This window comes from Bubalus bubalis, chromosome 2 (assembly GCF_019923935.1).
Source record: "Bubalus bubalis isolate 160015118507 breed Murrah chromosome 2, NDDB_SH_1, whole genome shotgun sequence".
Taxonomy (NCBI): domain Eukaryota; kingdom Metazoa; phylum Chordata; class Mammalia; order Artiodactyla; family Bovidae; genus Bubalus; species Bubalus bubalis.
Genome location: NC_059158.1, coordinates 155,104 through 175,366, shown reverse-complemented (window position 1 = coordinate 175,366; position 20,263 = coordinate 155,104). Strand labels below are relative to the sequence as shown.

Below are 20,263 nucleotides of genomic sequence, written 5' to 3'. Positions count from 1 at the left end.
GTCAGGCGAGGCATGCGTAGTGTACACTTCATTGTGCCAGATGAGGTCATTTTAAAACGAATTAAACAAAAACCCTCTCTACCACCTACTATCTCTTCATTTCACAAAGAACAGTTTCACCGCCAAAAAGAAAGAAACATAGTCTAAGACTAAAAACTAGGTGTTTAAGTTGAATAGGTGAAATCTTAGAAAGCAACACACATTTTCTACACATTTCTCCTTTCTGCTACAAAGTCCTCAGGAGTTACGTATGTGCATTTCTGTCTGGAAATAGGACAGTACTCCAGGGCCCACCTACCTCTGATCTTGCAGAACTGCTTTTTAACATTAAAGAAAAATGTAAATGAGAGAAAAAGAGACATAAACTAAAGAAAACACACACAAAAAGACAGGAGGTGGGACAGACAAGGAGGGTCTACTGCTGTTTATTACAAGCTCTCTGCATCGCTGACACCTCTTCTCCCCACAAAAACCCCAAGAAATTTAGAGCCTGCTTGACTCTCAAGCCTCTGTTGTCATCAAGGCTCTGCTGTGAAGATGCAAACCTGCCAGCTCCTCAAAGAAGGCAAAATGATAACCATTCTCTTATGGTGTCTAAATACAGGCACCAATTTGAAAAATATTAAAACAAGAATGAATAAGCAGTGATACCTCCAACCACTCACTCTCAAGACACGTGAACACTCCTTTCCTGAATAAGTGGAAAATGGAAGCTAATTCTTTGGAGACACTTAGGGTCTGTAAACACTTTCACCACCTCACCTAAAGCTACAGAAATTATGTGAGATAGACATTTCACAGAGGAGAGAATGAGGTTACAATGACTCGCCCGAGGAAGCACACAGAGAAAGCAAAAGCAAACACTCCCAGAAGCCTCGGTTCACTCAACCACCGCACGTCGGCCACTGGCAGGAGGTGTGTGTGTCTGAGACAAAGCCTACGATGCCTCTAATTCTGCAAATCAAGCAGAACACACTGGCCTGGGTCGGGGTTGTCGCCACTAAGAGAGCTTGAACTTTCACGTTTCCTGACTTTGCAAGGCAGGGTGGTTGGGGGAACCGAGCTAAAATTCTGATGTGTTAACTGTCATCTCAAACCAGGTTTCTGCAATTTAAGTTCCTGGAAGATCAGAGGGGGAGTTTGTGAGGAGATGGCCAAGCCAGAAAACTGACCTTTTTGGAGCCTCTGCAGTGACTGAAAGCAGTTATTCTCCAAAGGTCATGGCCTTCTGACTGACCTAAGTAGCAAGAAGAATTCCTACAGGGATGTGTGGGGAAAGATTTAGGATACTAACCTTAAATCCTATCCTAAGTTGGAAACAACTTTTTAAATCTGTTTGAATAAGCAATACAATTTTCTAGAATGTATTTTGTCTCTAAATATAACAACTCTTAGGCACCAAGAAGAAACTGCTTACCTGAAGGACCCTGGTTCTAGCCAGGTCCCAGAGCCTGAGGAGGCTTTGTGTCCTGACTGTCTACACTGGCTGGGGATACAGAAACTGAAGGTTTATGGTCAGCCTTCACATGCTCCTCTATCTGGTGAGTAATGAGCTCAGGGAGAAGGTCACACAGTCAAGGGTTCTGCCTGTCAGCGTCAGTAGACTTTCTGTATCATGAACTCATGCTTACCATTAAATTGCAGGCTGTGCTTTCCAATGAAACACCTGTAACAGGCAAGGAGAAACTCAAGGTGTTTCATAGGCTGTCTCTAAAGATATGAACTACACTCGAATTCCAAGCCTAGCTTCCCTATCTTCATAGAACTTCACTAAAGCAAGACACGTTTACAGAGCCATGGACGCTTATGTACCCAAAGCCTTACTTGTGTGTAAGCTCTTCTATTACTAATGGATCAAAAATAAACATTTCCCCAAAGACTCACCCACATGCCTACGAGCCTATGAGCATAACTTTATCTCTGATGAATTATGGTCTGGACCCCCTTTCCCAACTGCAGCACCCACCTGTCGACCAGCCTCTCATCCAGATACAAGCAAAGAGTTAAAATAAGGCAAATCTTACAAGACCTCTCTACATGTCTGGGACAGGGGAGAACTAGTTCAAATCTTACGAGCTAGTCCTCTGGGCCCAGGTTGACTGTCGCTGGGCTGGTTTTGCCAGAAGATTTGAGCAGACCTAGGAGATGCCAGAAGTCAGGGGACAGGCTACGGCAGCCTCAGTCCCCGGCCTTCCTGGGGCCCATCCTCCTGAGCACCAGAATGGCCCTTCCTGTGACTCTCAGGCCACACCAATGCACTCTGAACAAAAACACACTCTTGTTTTCAAAAGTGCTTGGAGGTCACAAAGAAGACTTCCACACATGGCCTCATCTCCATAAATGCCAAAGGCAGGCCTTTGCAGACGAGAGAACTGGGGCTCAGGGGCCTTAGAACGACCTGCCCAAGGCTGATGGAGCTGGCCTTGAACCTGAGATTTCTAATGTCTGCACAGGGCAGGGTCGGGGTCCTCGCCCCTGGACATCAAGCCCAGTGCTGCCCCCTCCAAAGCACCAAAGCTGGAGAGTCCTGGCAGGCAGCATGGTCCAAATACAGCAGCCATCTGCCCTGACTACAAATGCCGAGGGGTGCGGCAATCAGACTGCTCCAAACAGTCAGAATGCCAATCAGGTATTGACAAGTTCAACAGCATGTCAGAATCTCGGTTTGAGATAAGACCAGAGCAACCATTCTAAAAATAGCCACCAAAACATGGGCAGAAGCTTGCTGTGGGCTTGAGAGAAAGGCAGTGGCTCACTTCCTTCCGCACACACCGTGCCCTCCAACCACTTCTGTTTCTCGACACGACTAGTAACCAAGGAAGTTCTCTGATGCTTCTCCTCCTCCCATATCCAGGCTACTACTGTTTTCCTAGTGACCCTGTAAAGTCTTTCCTCTGTCATCTTCAATCTTAAAGAAGGACTTTTCCTGTGAAACATGGAGAGTCAGTGTGGAAACACGACCTTGGGTGGGAACTGCTGCCCCTCACCCAGGCCCCCCTGCCCCTTCCTGGTCAGACCTGCACCATCCGCCTTGCCCCAACCCCTGGTCTTCCCCACATAAGCTTATCTAATGATGCTCCCCTTTCCTCCAAACAGGTAGGATCTCACAAAATTCTTGCATAACCTGAGATGTCTCTGCTCTCCAGCAGTGGAAAACCAAGGCTGGCTGATGTTCAGCAGTGGACAACCTTCAGGGGGTAAGATTTTTATAGCCTACATTTCTGTAATATAGGACTTATAGGCAATAGAGCTTGAGAGCCATGAAAGCTGAATGCTGACAAGCTCTTGGACTCCCAAATCCTCAAACTACACAGGCTCTTCCTGTTGAAACATAGCTGTGTGTCATCGGGAAGGGTCCTTGTGTCCGACTGAAGACAGGCAGCAAGAACGAGTTGGTCGATGGACGTTTGGGATAGCCGTGTCCTCAGCTCCTGAGCCTCTCAGCTGTCTGGCTCAAATCCAGGCTCAGGAAAACGTCAATTGGTCCACATAACCTCCAGACACCAAGCAGGGTGGTGTCCCAGCTGTTACCTCATGGGTCTCCAATCCCTGTCCCCCATCCACCCAAGCCCAGTTCCACGGGCCTCATATGACCATGAGGATGGGGATCTGGAAAGGAGGGTGATTATGACTCTCCTTGGATGGAGATGCTTCCAGCTGTGGGAAAGACAGGGCAGGACCTTCCTCACCAGAAAAGCCTGGTCTCTCAACTCAGACAATCTTCCCAAGTACTCTGGCCGTGGGGTAGCCGCTGGCCAGTGGGGCTGCTGGACGCTCGGGACGGCGCTGGCCCAGATGGGAGGCGCTGCAAGGGTAAACAGCGCCCAGGTCTGAGGACTTAGTATGAATGAAACGACGTAAAATGCCTCGTCCTTAAGTGCTGAGCACGCGTTGCACCGGCAGTATTTTGGGTGGACTGAGTTGAATACAACGTATTATTCAAATTGCTGTGACCTCTCTCTTTCTTACTTTTTAATGTGGCACCTAGAAAATTTTAAATTACATGTGTAGCTTGCATTTGTGGCTCATGTTCTGTTCCTATTGCACAAAATGCAACAGTTTACAGGGAAGTGTGAACATGCTAAAGCATGGTTTGAGACACCCTTTACAAAGTCAGTCCCTGACACACACGCCACCCGAGCTGCTCAGTGGAAGGACCAGCCACCTGGAGCACAGACGGAGGGCCTCCGGTTCCCAGCAGGGCAGCTGCCAGGCACTGAGGTCCCTCTGCTCTGGTGACTGCACGTCCTTTCCCTTTAACATGTCCAAATAATACAGAAAGAAACCAACTTACAGGTTTTGAGATGGTGAATCCGCTGCTGGAATGCACAGGTATTTAACCCCCTGTGGAATGATAAAAACATATATAAAATAAAAAGATGATACTCAGTGGAGAAAAAAATTTAAAGGAACTATTTACTCGGGTCAAAATATAAAAAATAAAAAGGAGAAGTTTTTCACTCATCCTTTGTTGCCAAGGAACTGGGGGGAAACTTTAATTAAGGTTCCTGGTTACTTTCCATGACCATATGCACACGAAAAGCAAAATAATTAGAGTACTTCTCAGTAAGTGTCCACTTACTGAGTTTCAAAACTACCACCTCCGATGCACATTCATATTCTCCCTTTTAAATCTATTTCACTTAAGACCCTGAATGGCCAGAAAGGCAGCACTTAGAACAGAAGCCTTGTCATGAAGACATGCTGTGTGTCAGTCCCAGGACAGGGAGAGCCGTAAGTCCACCGAAGAAGCGCTTGGACCTGCACACACTGGAAATGATTTGTTTTGCTTATTTTTCAGAACAGTAAAAGTTTATATCCCAAACTAATTTTTTTACAAGAATGACTCAGTTTGGAAAAAAATGAACTTCATATTGTTCACTATAAACATCTATAAAAATGTTTATGCAAATTCATGCTATAAAAATCATGCTGAACTCGAATTTTATTAACACCTCTTCTTTGAAGGGACTTAAGGTACAGTTCCAAAACTCTACAGTGTCAGGTGAAAATACAGAGTTCAGAAATCTCAGTAAACTTTTCAAAGCAATATGGCTCTATGAAGACTTAATCATGAATAAACCATTTTTAAACCTTTTTCTCGTGATAGCCTAATCAAACAGAATATAGCCACCATGTCATAAAAAATCAATGGGGGGGACATACCAGAAACTAGAAAAATAACTGACCTGAGAGTAAATGCAGGAGAAACATGTGGAATCATGGTGCCACCAACCACAAGTCCCTCAGCATTTGAAGCCATAAAACTATTATTTCTAAGTTATTTGCATTTTTTTGCAGTTGGACACTACGATTATAGTGTCAGCTCACATGGCTAGGAACTTTTGTGTTGCATTTGCTAGTGTTGCCTTGTAAGGAGCACGTGGTCCTTTGTGCTGTCGATCCCACACTCCAACACAGAAGCTACATGGACTGTTTCTCAACCTCTGCTGCTGGGTGCGGACCTGGGACCTGGTTTCGTCGTCTGACACACCTGCCTGAGGCAGATCTGGAAACGGGACATGGGAAGAGCCCAACAGGTGAGGAGCACCTGCTCAGCAGTGCAGGTGGCCGCCTGGGCGGGGAGTGCTGGGTGGGCGTGGCAGCAGGTCACAACGGGCAGTTGTGTACTGTGGTCTGCGTGTTGTCCCTGGAGCTTCAGAAGACAGCCTGTCTGTCCAGCTCTTCTGAGGAGACCGCAAGCCTGGACTTTTTCTTAAAAGGCCCCATTCTGCTGACAGGGCTCAGAGTGGAAGCTGTTGTCTGCAACTAAGAGCAGGCTTCAGTTCAGTTCAGTTCAGTTCAGTCACTCGGTCATGTCCAACTCTCTGCGACCCCATGGACTGTATAGCCCATGGAATTCTCCAGGCCAGAATGCTGGAGTCGGGAGCCTTTCCCTTCTCCAGGGGATCTTCCAGACCCAAGAATTGAACCCGGGTCTCTTGCATTGCAGGTGGATTCTTTACCAACTGACCTATCAGTTCAGTTCAGTCCAGTCACTCAGTCGTGTCCGACTCTCTGCGACCCCATGGACTGCAGCATGCCAGGCCTCCCTGTCCATCACCAACTCCCGGAGTTTACTCAAATTCATGTCCATTGAGTCAGTGATGCCACCCAACCATCTCATCTTCTGTTGTCCCCTTCTCCTCCCACCTTCAATCTTTCCCAGCATCAGGGTCTTTTCAAATGAGTCACCAGGGTTAGGGGACACAATTCCCCTGCCTGTCTCCCACCATAAGAGAGGCCAGAAACAACATTTTTCCTGCTTCTCTCTCTCTCTCTCACATACACACATTTTTAATTTTGAGTCAATCATTACATCTTCTAACAAAGGCCTCTCTGGGTTTTAAAGAAGATGAGTTTTATTGCTACTCATCCACAGAGCAGCTCATCACATGGGGCCAAACGTCCCACAGGCAAACGGGAAACGCAAGGTCCAGCTGTGGGGAAGAACATGAGCCACAGGTTGCCCACCTCCCCCCAACGCCCGCTCGAGCTTCGCCTCGTGGCCCACTGTCTCCTGCCTCTCTCTGTCCCCTGGCCCTGGGCTCCTCTGCTCGACTGGAAAAAGCGAGGCAACTGCCTGAAGTTCCAACACACCTCCTGACCACAGAGGTCTGCGAGCCCCGATGTGAGAGCAGGAAAAGGGAAAAGGAAACGATACTGTTGGAGGAGTCATTTCACACCTTCCCTCACGCAGGCCGCACAAGACGTGGTGTAGATACACTCGCTGATCAGCTCATAAGTCTCCATTGAAATGACTCACTCTTTTCCTTTTGTTCCCGAGGGAGGGTTGGCTGTGGATCGGGCCCAGAAGCTTGTGAGATGCCCCCCCCCCACACGCGTCCCCCGCTCCCTGCCGACCGGTCCTCCTGAGCCTCCACTTGCCGTGCTCCTGGCGCCGCTGCTCTGGGCGGCTGGCCACCCAGCCACACGCGGAGGGTCCCTCCGTGGGGCGACATGTTCCAACCAACAGCCCCTCGATTCCAGCAGAATCCAGGGCCAGCCCAGCCCACGCGTCTGGCGGAGAGAGAGAAATGGAGTGGAGGAAGAGAAGGAGGCGGGTGAACAGCTCTCGGCCCACCCTCGACGCCGGCGTCCACGTGGGCTCGACACCAGTGTGGTGTGCCGGACGCACTCCGCTTCTTCGGGGTTCCCTGACGGGGTCTCCTTCCCTTTGGGGGTGCCCGAGGCACAAAGGGAAAGGGGCCGGCCCCACACAGCAGGAGAAAACCAGGCAACATGGCCAGGGGCGCCCCCTCTGGCCCCACAGAGGCTGAGGAGACTGCTCCGGCCCCGCGGGGCCCTCAGCCGGGCCAGCTGGGACGGGTGTGTGGCCACTACGGCATCCCATCTGTGACGCATCTGCGGAGGAACAAGCAGCCCCGGCCACAAATCTGGGGACCCTCTGCTTCAAAGAAAGACACAGAAAATATGAAATATAAGACCTTGTTCTTTCAAAGGCAATAACAACAATAATAGCCTTCCCTGGAATGATGCCTGGCACACAGCAGGTACTTACTAATGTCTGGTGAATGATGAGAACACATAGTCGTAGCATAGTAGAAGGAAAGAAAGCTATTGTGAAGTGTAAGCCTTATTCTGGTGACCACGATAACTAGAGCCACACCACGCGGGGGGCACACCACACACACACACTCCAGGTGTCAGCCTCCAGCCTGCCTGCCCCAGCGGGGCACTGTGACCTACAATAAGAAGGGAACAAACTATGCAAATGCAGTGAAGAAAGGAGTCAAAATTGCCAAAAAGGCTCAGTTGCTCACCACCCAGGACGTCTACTTATCCTGGCTTAGTCATTAACAAAGCACAAAGCATCTCCTTGGAGGCCAGAGTGCAGAACATGAGGTGCCTGAAAGAAGGCTTGTGATGCCTGCACACGTGTACAGTTCAGTTAATTACTAATTCAGAAAGCAGCCAGGGTGCCGGCAGCCTGAAGGGCCTTAGCGCTAACAAGAAAGCTGGACACACTTGAGATTATCCAATATTAGAGGACAAGGCTCTGCAGATGTTTCAGGATGATGTGGAATAGATTCATCTGCTTGGACCTAAAAAAAGGCCCACTCTGTAGTGCTGGAGTTCGCAGAGATAGGAATACGGGCCATGGTGTGTTTAGCTAAGCTATGGAAAGTTTAGCAAAAAAGAAAGGATATCTTATTGTGGGGCAAAATTCTACAGCAATCTGAAAAATTCATAAGTAATACAAATAGCACCAATGTTTCCATTACTATAGCATCCGTTTGGTGGCATTTCCTCCCTCATATTACCCCTATTATTTTAAAAACCCTAAAATCAATTATGTTTTTTGAAATAAAATTCTTACTAAATAAATAAAAATTCAGTATTTCCAAAAAGTGATTGGTCGAAAGGCAATTAACATTAAGCTTTTTTGGAACTGATAAATGTCAAGTTACAGACTATCAGTGTAGAGAGCTGGCCCTGAAGTGCAAAGACAGATTTCTTTGGGCTCCATGACACTTTGAATGTCCTCACATGTCCTGAGAATGGCATCAATACTGACAAAATGGGAACCAGAGGGAAGAAGAGGCAAAAAACATATGTGCTGAATATTCACAAGGCCAAGTGACATCAGTTAGTGTGACACAATGTAGGGAAATACAGGAAAGAAGGAAGAGTGCGGCGGGATTGCCAAGGACAGCTTTTTGGATGAAGCTTCTGCGTTAGGTTTTAAAAGAAGCAGGAATTAGCACTTGAGTGAGAAGAAAGTTCAGAAAGCATTCCAGAGGCTCGTCTTGAACAAAAGGTTAGAGCTTTCTAACTATATTCTCAAAAGTTCTAATACTTTTCAGTTTTCTGTTTCAACAAGCATAGTAACCACCAAGAGTAGGGTTTTCGCCTTTCTTGGGGCCTGAAACTAAAGATGACACCTAAAATGATACATAGGCAAGTACTTGAAAAGCAGGGCCAAGGCCTGATTTCAGGACTCGTCAAGGGATCAAACTCTCGCTTGTTTCAAGTACAATTTCTAAAACTCACTGCTTTTTTCTTTCTGAAACATCATAAGTAAGAGTCTTCTGAAGAACCTTGCTGACATTTTACTTTTCAAAGGAAAGTCAAACCCTGCAGAGCTGTGTTCTCTCTCCCAGGAAGGCTAACGGAGACCCCTTAGAGAACACTCCCTTGTGCCTACCTACAGCCTACGAGGAAACATCGGTGGGAGGCGAGGGGGCTCCTATGGGATGGATATCAGGAAATACAGGCGAAACGACGTAATCACAAGCCTCATTTTCTCATTTCTCCCCTTCAGTGTCAGCAGCAGAATGGGTGTGCACGGAGGTCCCCTGAAAAGACCAGGTTTCCTTCGACCGCTCGTTTGGGGGCTGCACCGCAGAGTCTGAGAAAATAAGCTGAGACCCCAGGAGAGCTCGTTTCACCACACTCCCAAAACGCTGAGACAGAAAATTAAAAAGAATTCAGCTTGAACTGTCTCACACCTGATCAGAAACAAGCCCACTAATTTAAAACAAGTCTGTCTCCTTGAGACACGCTCTCCAGCTGTCGTGTGGTATAATATACATAACACAGGATTAACCATTGTAAGCATAGAGCTCACTGGCGTTACATGTGTTCACATTCACATTCCCGCCGTCTGTCTCTAGAACATTTTCATCTTCCCAAAAAGAAACTTTCCCCACTAAACACTAACTCCGACCCTGCCTCAGCCCATCAGAACCTTCTACTTTCTCTACGAATTTGACAGCTTCTGAACTTTTATATAAACCTAAAGGTAGGTAAACCCTGAAAAAATCAGTCTGGGCACACTCTTAAAGGTCACAAACCCAAAAGATGGCAACTGCTGACCTGAAATTGCTTACGGACAAACGGGCCAGGTTTGACGGCCTCGCGGTCTGTTACTGCTCACCCACCCCAACCCCGGCAGAGTCTCACTGTGGAGAAAGCCCACGTGGAAGCCAGACCCAAGTCCTGGCACGCTGATTAGTATTTCTCCTCAGTTTAAGAACTGTCACCAGTTAGCGTTTTAAGGAGAAATAGTACAAATTATATGCACAGAGACTGCATCTGGACATCAGTGTAAAACCCTGAGCAGAGAAGGTCCAGAGGGTGGGGTCCCATGACCTCTCTGTTTAGCTGTTGATACCCCAGCAAAAGTCTCAAAGAAACTACTGTAGAAAACCACGCAGAAGGCAGTCCTCCCTTAGCTGCACGTAAAACGTCCGAAGTCCAGGCTCTAAACTGACGATGCATTTTCTTAACGTCCCCGTTGGCCACTGATTGTTCTGCACCAGCTAAATTTAGGAAACTCTACCACAAATAACAACTTCCAAGAACTCTGTGGTGCCCGGTGGGTGGGGAGGGGTGGGAAGGTCAGAGTGGAGAGACAAGATTTAGCCTTCAGTTTGATTTTGTGAGAAAAAATGCAAATGAGCGCCCTCCAGCACCTGTTGGCTTCTTTCAGGTTAGTCAAAAGATGACATGCATTTGACTTGTCAGGTCCACAGATGGAGAAGCCAAGTGCTTATTTTTGCTCAAACTCCTTTTGCTAAAGTGGGCACAGTCAGTGTGTCCTAGCTCCTTGGGCCTCACGGGTGGGCGATGGGGAGGCCACGCCAGCCACACCACCAACCCTCTTCCGGGTTCTTCCTGCTGGGGGTGTGCCTGATGGGACTCATGAAAACGGAGCATTTTAGGCACAATCTCCCCAAACCGAGCAATTCTATAGGGTCACTTAACAGGTGCCCTACACGACCATGCTGAAAGTCACCGTGGATGAAGCACTCTTTGGGAGTGATCGGTGCACAGTCCGGCTGTAAGAGACACAAAGGTGGAGCTTCATCTAACTGCCCATCTCAGCTGGTCAAACAGCCCGTCAGCAAAGCGAAGAAGACCCTCCCAAGCCCCGCGTTCTATCACAACGCCATCCCCCCAACCCACAGCTCGCCTAGCCCACCACCTGGCTGCTGTGTCTCAGGTGCCCTGTGCTCCCCAGGTCCCGTGGGTCCTTCTCTCCCTCAGGAGTCTGGGGGGCGGGGGTGCTTCCTCAGAAAGCTCTCCCCACCTTGTCTCCCTGCTCCAGGCGGACTCTAGAGATGACTGCCCTAACTGCTGCCAGGACAGGACAGTGTTGGTGTGGGAGGATCGGGCTCCCCGTCAGACTGTCCCCATCGAGTTGGGTCCTCGCTCAGTTCTTGCTGCAGCCTAGCTCCTCTCTCTCCAGCCATCATCAATAATGGGTCACTGAAAGAAGGGAGGGGATCCATTTTTAGAATCTTAAACTCCTGCGTGCCTTGAAAGCCTATGTCCAGGGAGCCAGCGCCCCTGTGGCTGGCAGGATGCACAGCCCCGGCTGGGCAGCCCGACAGCCTCCATGTGCATGTCCTGCGTGCTCAATGGCTCTGTGGGACGCATGGGCCGGACCCACTAACCGTGGAAAGCCATCCCTGCGGTGGAGGCAGGCCGGGCGCTCAGGACTTTGCAGGTGTGCATTGATTGCACTGGGGACGCAGTAGCCCCAAGCTTCAGGCCTGATGTGGGCTCCAGGAATATGCAGGCTCTGTCACTGAGGTACGCCTGGCTGCGAACCCTGCCACCCAGCCATGAGGACAGGAGCTGACACACAGGCCCATGTGCATCGGGACACAGCCTCGCCTGCCATCTGCGTGTCACCCATGGCTCCTGTCACGACATGGATAAGAGGGGAGGAAGAGAGCACCCTGACGCACTCACCACCTGGCCCTTGACGGACGTGTACCGAGCCCTGCTCACATGGAGACGCTTCCCATAGTTCCGTGATGACCAGGAGCCCGTCTCTCATGCGGGAGGCGTGGGGACACTGCGCTCGTGCTCAGCGCCGCGCCTTGCTCCCTAGAGAGAGGGGCCGAGGGGTCCTCCGGCACAGGACTCGCTTAAACAGGGAGATGAGAGCCAATGTCTGGCACACTGCGTGGCCGTGAAGGAGCAAGGTCTGCGCGTTGCTGCCAGCACAGACCAGGCACAGAGAGGTCGCGGGGCCTGGAGGACCGTGTGCCAGCTGCCTGGACCGCACGAGGCCCACCATCCTCACCTTCTGCAGGAAGGACGGTGCTGGATGCTGCCTCGGGCAGGAGCAGAGCGTTTGGGATGTTGTCTGTGCTCCCGCACCTGAGTCCGGACTCCACCCCTTGCAGTGGGACAAGACCTTCCTGCAGGCTGCCAACACGTCCTCCGGCGCATTACTGAGCCTCAGAACTTGAGCAGCTTTTCCTAAGCAGCATTCCAGGTCCCTTGGGCATGACGCTGCATCCTCCAAATGGGATTAGACCCCCAAAAGGGTTAGCAAACACGGACCCAGAGCAGGGCGCTGTCCCTAGCCTGGCAGCTGGCCAGTCCTGTGGGGGTGGGGTCAGATCAGGACACACAAACGCGGAGCGGGCCAGCGCATGAGCCCATGACTCCCGTCTCCCCTGGGTGTCAGCAAGTGAGTCCTCTCTCTCTGAGGGAGGTACGTGTAGGGGTCAGAGACCACTGAGCTCCCTGGCACATGGGTCACACTGCAGTGTGGGTGCCCAGCCTCCAACAGGACCGGGGGCTTCTTCTTCATTTGGCTCTAAGGCTGATCAGTGTCCCAAGCTTCCTTGAAGCTCAGTCTTCACCAAGCCCTCCCTCCCTCCCCACCAGCTGCCACTGAAAGCAATCTGACGGCTATTTTTATTTTGACAGCTGCATCCTCTCGCAGTGGGCACAGAGGGGAGAACAGTGTGGGGAGGCCAGCAGTCCCTGGGATGGGCAGGACCTAGAGAGGCCTGGCAGAAAGCACTGACCAGGAAGCCACGGCGAGTGCAGGGGCTGCAGCAGGAGCCTGAGAAGGGGCCGGTTCAGGCGCACGAGTCAGGGCGTCTGTATGAACGCAGCCTGACTTCAGTCACTTTGGGTCCATCTGTGGATCTGTGTATGGCTTCCACCTAGAGGCTGGGGGACTGGTCTGGTTGAACAGGTAAATTCAGGTTGGACCAGGCCCACCATCGCCAGGCCCCAACCACTCTGAGGGCCAGCACAGTCTGGAATGACCTTTAAATGTCTTGGCTTAAGGACAATTCCGCAGACCAGAAGGCTGAAGCTGAGCTCTGGGCTCCACTCTGCTGCCCTGGATCCCAGGTGACCACATGGGTCAGGGGAGCATCCCTCCCGGCTAGGGGAGCAACACTGGACGGCCTCTCCTTTCTCAGGCTCCGGCCGTGGTTCCTGTAGTTGGGACAGGGTCCACAGCTGGCCCTCCAGAGAAGGAGGCTCCCACTCAGACCCAGATGCACAGTGTCCACTCCGGCAGCCAGGGCTGCAGCAGCCGCGGCTTGCCGCCCCTCACCACACAGCCACTGGTCTTCCCTTGAACGAGAGGGCAGAGCTGGTGGAGACACCCTGCCCAGTTACGAATGCTGAAATGACATCTGTGCTCCTTGTGGTGACAACTGAAAGGAGAGAAACAGTTTCTCAATCCAGACCTGGGGCCCGACACCAGCCTCTGCCTCGGGGCACACACAGGCTCCGAACCATCCCAGGAGTCAGAGCACGAGAGGGGACGGCAGGACCTCGGCCACAGCGAGGCCAGCCTACCGTCTGGGGCCGCTGCTTCCCCCAAGCTTCGGGCCAGGTGGGCCCGCTTCCCTTGCAGGCCTGGCAGGCGCAGGGCCCATGGGCAGCAGCTACCAAAGAATGAATTATAGGAGCACCTGCAGGTAGCAGATTTGCTTAAACCAGTCTTCAGTAAACCAGGCTACATTTAAATTAGTATTTTTCCTGTGGCTAAAAACAACAACGGCCCCCAAACAGCCGTTTAACTCTGCTTTGGGTCTTAACCAACTAACCACCTTTAACTGCTCATTCAAACTCCTGACTGTAAAGTTGAAGGCCCTTCTCCCAAGGAGCCTGCAACACCCGCAACACCCATGGGCCCGCCGCCGGCCGCCACAACACACCGGGCTCCCACTGGTCTGCTGCACTGTCCTGACCTGGACCCAGAAACATGCTGACACTGAGGCCCCACGAAAGTGAGTCCCGTCAGGCTGTAGCCTTTCTAAGACAAGAGTGTGTGCTCCATCAACCTAAGGCATGGGTGCAGCTGCAGCATGCCCGCCGTCTCATTGCTGACAGTCCTTCAGCTCTGCCGACTCCCACCTCCTGGGAAGGAAACGGGAGTGTGTCACCTGACTGTTCGTGAACCTTTGCTGACTGCTTCACACAAGATGAAGCTCAGACTCCTCAGCTTGACAAATGAAACTTCCCCTGATCATCCCTGTGCCCTCTACAGCCTGGCTCCCTGCAGACCTGCTCTGCTGAGCCCTCCGGCGTCCCGGAGCCTGCCTGTGCCTGCGCACCTGGGCCCCCCCGCAGGTGCTGCCCGCACCCCAGGTCCTGCCCCTCCCCAGCTGCCCCCTGCATCCTCCAGGGGCGCTCCATGGTGCCGGCCCCATGGCGAGGCCTGCAGGACCCGGCAGGGAGGTGGCCCCAGCCCCTCAGCTCTGCAGCTAAGGTACAAGTCTGCACGTTTTTAGGATTTCCATGCCTATCTCCTGGTGCTGGGCCGCACCTTACTTCTCACTGTCTTATACCTAATCCCTGCTATGAGGTATGTACTCAACTAGCATTTGCTGAATGTGAAGGAATAACGCCCAATTTAGCCAAAAAGAGAACTGAAGATGGCACCACCCTCGTCCCACCATGCTGACCACCCTAGCCACTCGGTACCCAGCCGCCATCCACACGTGTCCTACGTCCCCAGGGCTCATTTCCCCCTTCCTGACCATTCAGGAAGGGCTGGTCCCACTTGAGACACACCTCCCCTGGAACCGGACATACCAGTCCTGCCAGGCTGCCTCATCACTCCTCTTTACAAAGTCTTCCCAACCTCCAGCCCATGGAGCGAGGCTCTTCACGAAGAGACCAGCAAGTGCCCTGGCCACCTGCTCCGGCTCTCGCGGGCCGTCCTGTCGCAGTGTGTCCAGGCTGCCGTTCCAGCTGGAGCAGCGGGGAGAGGACACGGTCCTCACCTCTCCTGAGCCCTTGGTTTGCGAGTCCCGGCAGACCCTACCCCCATCATATCCCCTACTGAGGACTGGGAGGGGTCTGACCCAGGAGCACCCCCAACCCCTGCATGAGGAGCAGCGCTTGGCACTAATCTGAGGGCCTGAGCACACAGGGGGCTCAGCAGGAAACGCTCATGAAACTGGGACTTGAGAGGGAAGTCTAGGAAGGAGAGTGCTGTGCGAAAGTCTTCACTTGAGTGGAGAGGCTGATCGGTAAGCGTGCGAAGTCAAGAGACCACCCACAGCTGAAGGGCAGGGGCTCCAGGGAGCCAAGCAGTTAGCACAGCATGCTCACTCAGAGATGAGAAGGCCGCTTTCCTCTCTAGAACCAGTGACCTCCGACGATTTCTGCCCCTCTGGGCCATCCAAGCTGGGATTCCAGCTCCAGACCTCCACTCGACACAGAGGGCAAGCAGCCAGGGGCCGGTGTTGGTGGGGGGGCCACCTTCTTTGCACTTGACTGCCCCCACACACGGAACTCAGACACAGCTGGATTTAAGAAAGAGAGATTACTAGACAGTTTTCGATACCTACCATAATCATTTCTATTTGAGTCATTTCTATTTAAGTCTGGGGTTGGCTTCAAACAAATTTACCTCAACACATGAAAGCTGCAAACCTTTGGTACAGGACGTGCCACCGAAGCTCAGAGACTTTAGTGGAGAGATGGCAACAACTGTCAGGCTGAGAACTGCCCCAGGGCCGACAGCTTTCAAGGCCCTGAACCTCCCCAGCAGTGACACGGGCGCGGCGGTGGGTGATGCCAGTACAGTGACAGAACGCATCCACTCCAGCCACTCCGATCAGGATTTCCTGCCCGGTGTTCAACTTGTATCACCAGGGGATCTGTGAACTCTACAAGGGTATAAACTCACTCAACTGAAACAATCAGAGGAAAAACACAGCTGATGCTGCTAATAAAATGTATACAGTCAGAAAGCGTGTCACGGCCGTCTCCCCTCTGAAGACCAGGATGGCTGAGAGAGGCGCTTTGTGGGCACTGACCACAGATGACACGCACGCAGCATGTCTGAGGTCACACGTTTACATGTGAATCCATGGGGGACATTGTTACCAAACACAGAACCCGTTCCAGCCATGCCGAGACATCCAAGCGCAGCCTGCCTGTCACTGCTCTAGACTCCAAGAGGTGGCCACCTGCTTATCTTCCTTTCATGATCCCGCCATCCAAAAAGATACTATGAGGACCCTCCCATTGAGGAAAATAAGTAAGAAAAAAGTGACACTCTGTGTTCCCACCCTCTTCTCTTAACCGACTCCCTTTTGTCAATCCTAGGAGTATGACATGGTCCTTGCAAACTCTTATCTGTGCCTTTACACACATATATGTACGTGTATGCATGCTAGGTCACTTCAGTTGTGTCCAACTCTGCAACCCTAGGGACTGTAGCTTGCCAGGTTCCTCTGTCCATGGGATTCTCCAGGCACGAATACTGAAGAGGGTTTCCATGCCTTTCTCTAGGGGATCTTCCTGACCCAGGGATCAAACCCAAGTCTCCTGCATTGGCAGGCGGGTCTTAACCACTAGCACCACCTGGGAAGCCCCATATTTGTACGTACTGGAGTCCATTATTAATGTGTAATTTACATAAGTGGGGTCATAGTGTGGATATTATTCTACAACTTGCTTCTTTTGCTCATCAGTTAACTGTTTCCTCTGCATACGTATAAGCCCTATTCTTCTTTTTCAATGGCTGCAGAGTATTTCTTTTCTACAGAGGCATCACCACTGACCAGGGCTTTTCTGCTGGGTGTGCAGGTCAGCTCCAGTTTCCTGATTACAAGCAGACCTGCAGGGAGCCTCCTGCCCACACCTGTGTGCCCGGGACTAGGTGTGTGGTGTCCAACAGGCTCTTGCTCATGGCAGTAGTTCCTGTGACTTGAAGGTCATGGACAGGAAGGGGCTTGGGGTCCTAAGAGCCAAGCTGGCAAGGTCACCAGGTCGGGAGGAGGGCAGAGCTGGCTCTGCCTAGGAAGCCTCTGAGGAAGACAAGTGGGCACAGGTCTCCCTGTGAATTGGAATGTGGGCCTCAGCTTCCCACGGTCTGCCTCCAAGCCCCCGGAGCCTGAGACGAGGTCTCAGCGAACTCTGCCCCAACCTCACCTGCCTTGATATGGGAAGTCTTCTTTTAATTAATCACCCACTGTCCGTATCTGAGACTGCACTGTCCTTGTAGGACCAGACTTCTGATGCAGACCCAAGGCAGCTGAAAGACCACTGAGACCTGTCAGGGAGTTACAGGAGCGTCACTTGGTGGCGGGAGCTTAGTAACAGGCTCTTCTGGACTGCAGGCCACACCAACTGCGTGTGCTGAGCATCTGCACACCGGGCTTCCTGACTGTGGGGGTGCCCGGGGAGGCAGCCCTGCACTACCTGACCTCTGACCTCACAGAGCACTGTGGTCAGTGAGACTCCACTCTTATTCCACACCCTGAAGTCCGGCACATACCCCTAGAGACACGGCTTCTCACCTGGCGGTGAAGCTGAAAAGCACTCGGCACAGAGTCTGTCAGAAGCACACTCAGAGCCAGAGCCAGGCTGAGTGCTGGGGAGACCAAGAAACCCACTGCCTGCAGTGGCCTAGGATCAGCCCAGGAGGACAGAGGTTAGACAGCCATTTGATGACCACAGACATTACAGGGAAAGGGCAGCAGGCCCGAGGCTGGCAGGCACTGCAGTGTCCTTCTCAGACCAAGAGCTGGGCCCAGCTCTGAGGGATGGGAGGACTCGTCGGGAGCGGGGGCAAGAGGAGGGAGAGAGAGAGACGTGGACACAGAAGCAAGTCTCTTAAACTTCAAGTGCCACTGCACACCTTGGATGGGCTTGTTTACATCTGGGAAGGCAGCAAAGCTTCTGAGGGCGAGAAACGGAGGGGGCCACCAGACAGACAGGTGGCAGGGGACCAGGCCCCTCCAGGAGCCCCTCAGGCGCTCGGGACCACCGTCCACACAGACCGGCGTCTCTGGGAGACACACACCTGTATGTACAGACACACAGACACAGGAAGGGTCAGAGCCAGCAGAAGCGGTCAGCTGCAAACAGAACCAACAGTGTTAAATTCTGAGCCTGGACACCTCAAAAAAAATGTTTTTCATGTTAAAGAAAATATAAAACAGAATCACCAGGAATAAATGCTGGCCTATAAAAACATCCTAATCTGGAAAGCAAAAACAAATGCATAAACGGTTCAAAATACAAGTCACAGCTCAAAATGGGAAGAATATCCAGGCTGAACTCAAGCTCAGAAGACCTGTCTGGCATGCACACAGTGCCCTGTTGTGAATATGCGTATGCAAACTATTTTTTTTCTATTTAATCTGAAAATAGAAATCACTTTAAAATTAAATTCTTTGTGTCATTAGCCCAGTGAAGGAATGAGAATACTTTAAAAGTATTTTTGTTAATAGTGAAAAATAGTTGTTTCCTGCAGGTGCTCTGGTTAAATACCAACATGAAAAATGAAACAAACTCTGAAATTCTTACATTAGAGAGACAGGCCTCTGGTTCTTTTCTCAGGGGAAGGGAGAAACCTTTCATTGCTCAATATTACTTCCTCAGCACCTACAAACAACATGGGGTTTCTGATCTGAAAGAGCGCTGTCTTTCTGACAGCAGTTTTCACCACCCCCTCAAATCTGGAGCAACCAGTAGGCGCTGAAGACACAGCTCACAAAAAAGGGAAACGTTTTCAGCAAAGGCCCGGCCCTCAACGTGGAATCAGAGGAAGGGATGTTCCTCCTTCAATGTTATAATTACAGTTTGGGCTTAATTCCTATTTGAAATTAAGCTACGAGGCAATGGCCCTTCCCCAGCTCTGCCACTTGCTAGAGGTGACGTGCTAGGCCCCGGGTCCGGTTACGCCACAGCAGCTAGGATGCTGCCATGGTGCGGGCTGGGCTCCCGGGCCCTGGGGATGAGCAGGTGGTCCCGTGGAGGCAGGGCCATGCCAGGAGGCATGACTTGGCACTCCCCCAGCCAGAGTCTCCAGATCCTTAGAACTTCCACTAGGATGTGACAGGACTAAAACCTCTCAATTTTAGACAGTAACTACCTCCCCACGTCTAGCCCGCCCCAGCCCGGGTCTGCCCAGAGAAAGCTGGGGTGCATTCCATAAACACTCTGGGCTTTGGAGACTCCAGACAGGGAAGGAGGTGGCGGCTCTGTCGTCTCCTGTGCCCTGCCCCGCTTGCCCTCGCCAGGCTGGCTCTCAGCACGGCACATGCTCCTCCCTCTCACCCCATCCTGGTCCTGCTCTCCTCCAAGGGTCAGGACCAGTACAGCACTGAGATAACTTCCCAGATTCATCTCAGCCTGGTGAGATTATGGCTTCTGGAACTGAGTTTGAAATTTAAGAGAGACGACTACATTTATGCATCAGGCAGAGGGCTCAGTCAAGGTCTAGCACTCTCAGGACCCTGGCGGACTCCCTCTGTCCACTCCCTGAGGGCGAGCAGGCCCATTCACATCACTTTAATGCCTCTGTTTTCCCCACTTGTGCAATCAGAGAAACTATTGCTTTCATGTTTAAAATAAGAACATACTCATGAATCACTCGTGAAGTTAAAAATGAATAAAATAAGAAGGGCAGTGATAAACTATGCTATGCTATAAAACAGAGGTCTAACTTGAAGTAAACATGAAATCACAGGAAAGTACTTACTGAGTGAGATAGTAACAGCAGCCAAAGCCTGAAACAGGACATCTCCAAATCAAAGAGGCTGTCTCGTGGGGAAAAGGCACAGGGCCCCTTGTTTCTCACAGGGAATAAAGAGGATACGCAGTCACGGCTGGCGAGGGGACACAGTTTGCCCAGAGCACTGAGACCTTTACATCGACAGTGTTCTGTTTACACCAGGCTGCAATCGCATGGGCTCCACTCGCCAGCCCTCCAGCCCTTGTTCCTGTGTGTAAAGTGGGGGGTGGGACAGGTGAGGGCGGGGCTCTTTCCTCCGAGACTTGAAGGCCAGCTCTGTGGGCAGAAGTGGCCGTGGCACAGACTCCCAGCCGGCTTCCTACGTGACAGCGGCTGTGGGCAGTGGGGTACAATGCCACGAGGCAGCCTGGAGGGTCAGGGTAGGCAGGACGTCGATGCAGTTTATTAAAATAAAGGAAACCTAAGCCTCATCTTGGAGAAGGCAATGGCACCCCACTCCAGTACTCTTGCCTGGAGAATCCCACGGATGGA

At 51.5% G+C, this 20,263-nt stretch overlaps 1 protein-coding gene across 13 annotated transcripts in view; it reads right to left on the bottom strand.

The window, feature by feature from the left end:
- The window catches only part of DUSP22 (dual specificity phosphatase 22), a 55,970-nt gene that overhangs the window by 17,820 nt on the left and 17,887 nt on the right, over window positions 1-20,263 (bottom strand). For 10 of the 13 annotated variants that reach the window (XM_044926278.1, XM_044926275.1, XM_044926280.1 and 7 more), the window contains one exon: window positions 4,295-4,344. The exons of 1 other annotated variant lie outside the window; for it this stretch is intronic. In XM_044926278.1, the coding sequence (XP_044782213.1) occupies window positions 4,295-4,344 (50 nt within the window). Of the gene's footprint in view, window positions 1-1,631; window positions 1,667-4,294; window positions 4,345-20,263 lie in introns of all 13 variants that reach the window. 2 more of the 13 variants (XM_044926288.1, XM_025264624.2) reach the window with 1 other exon arrangement.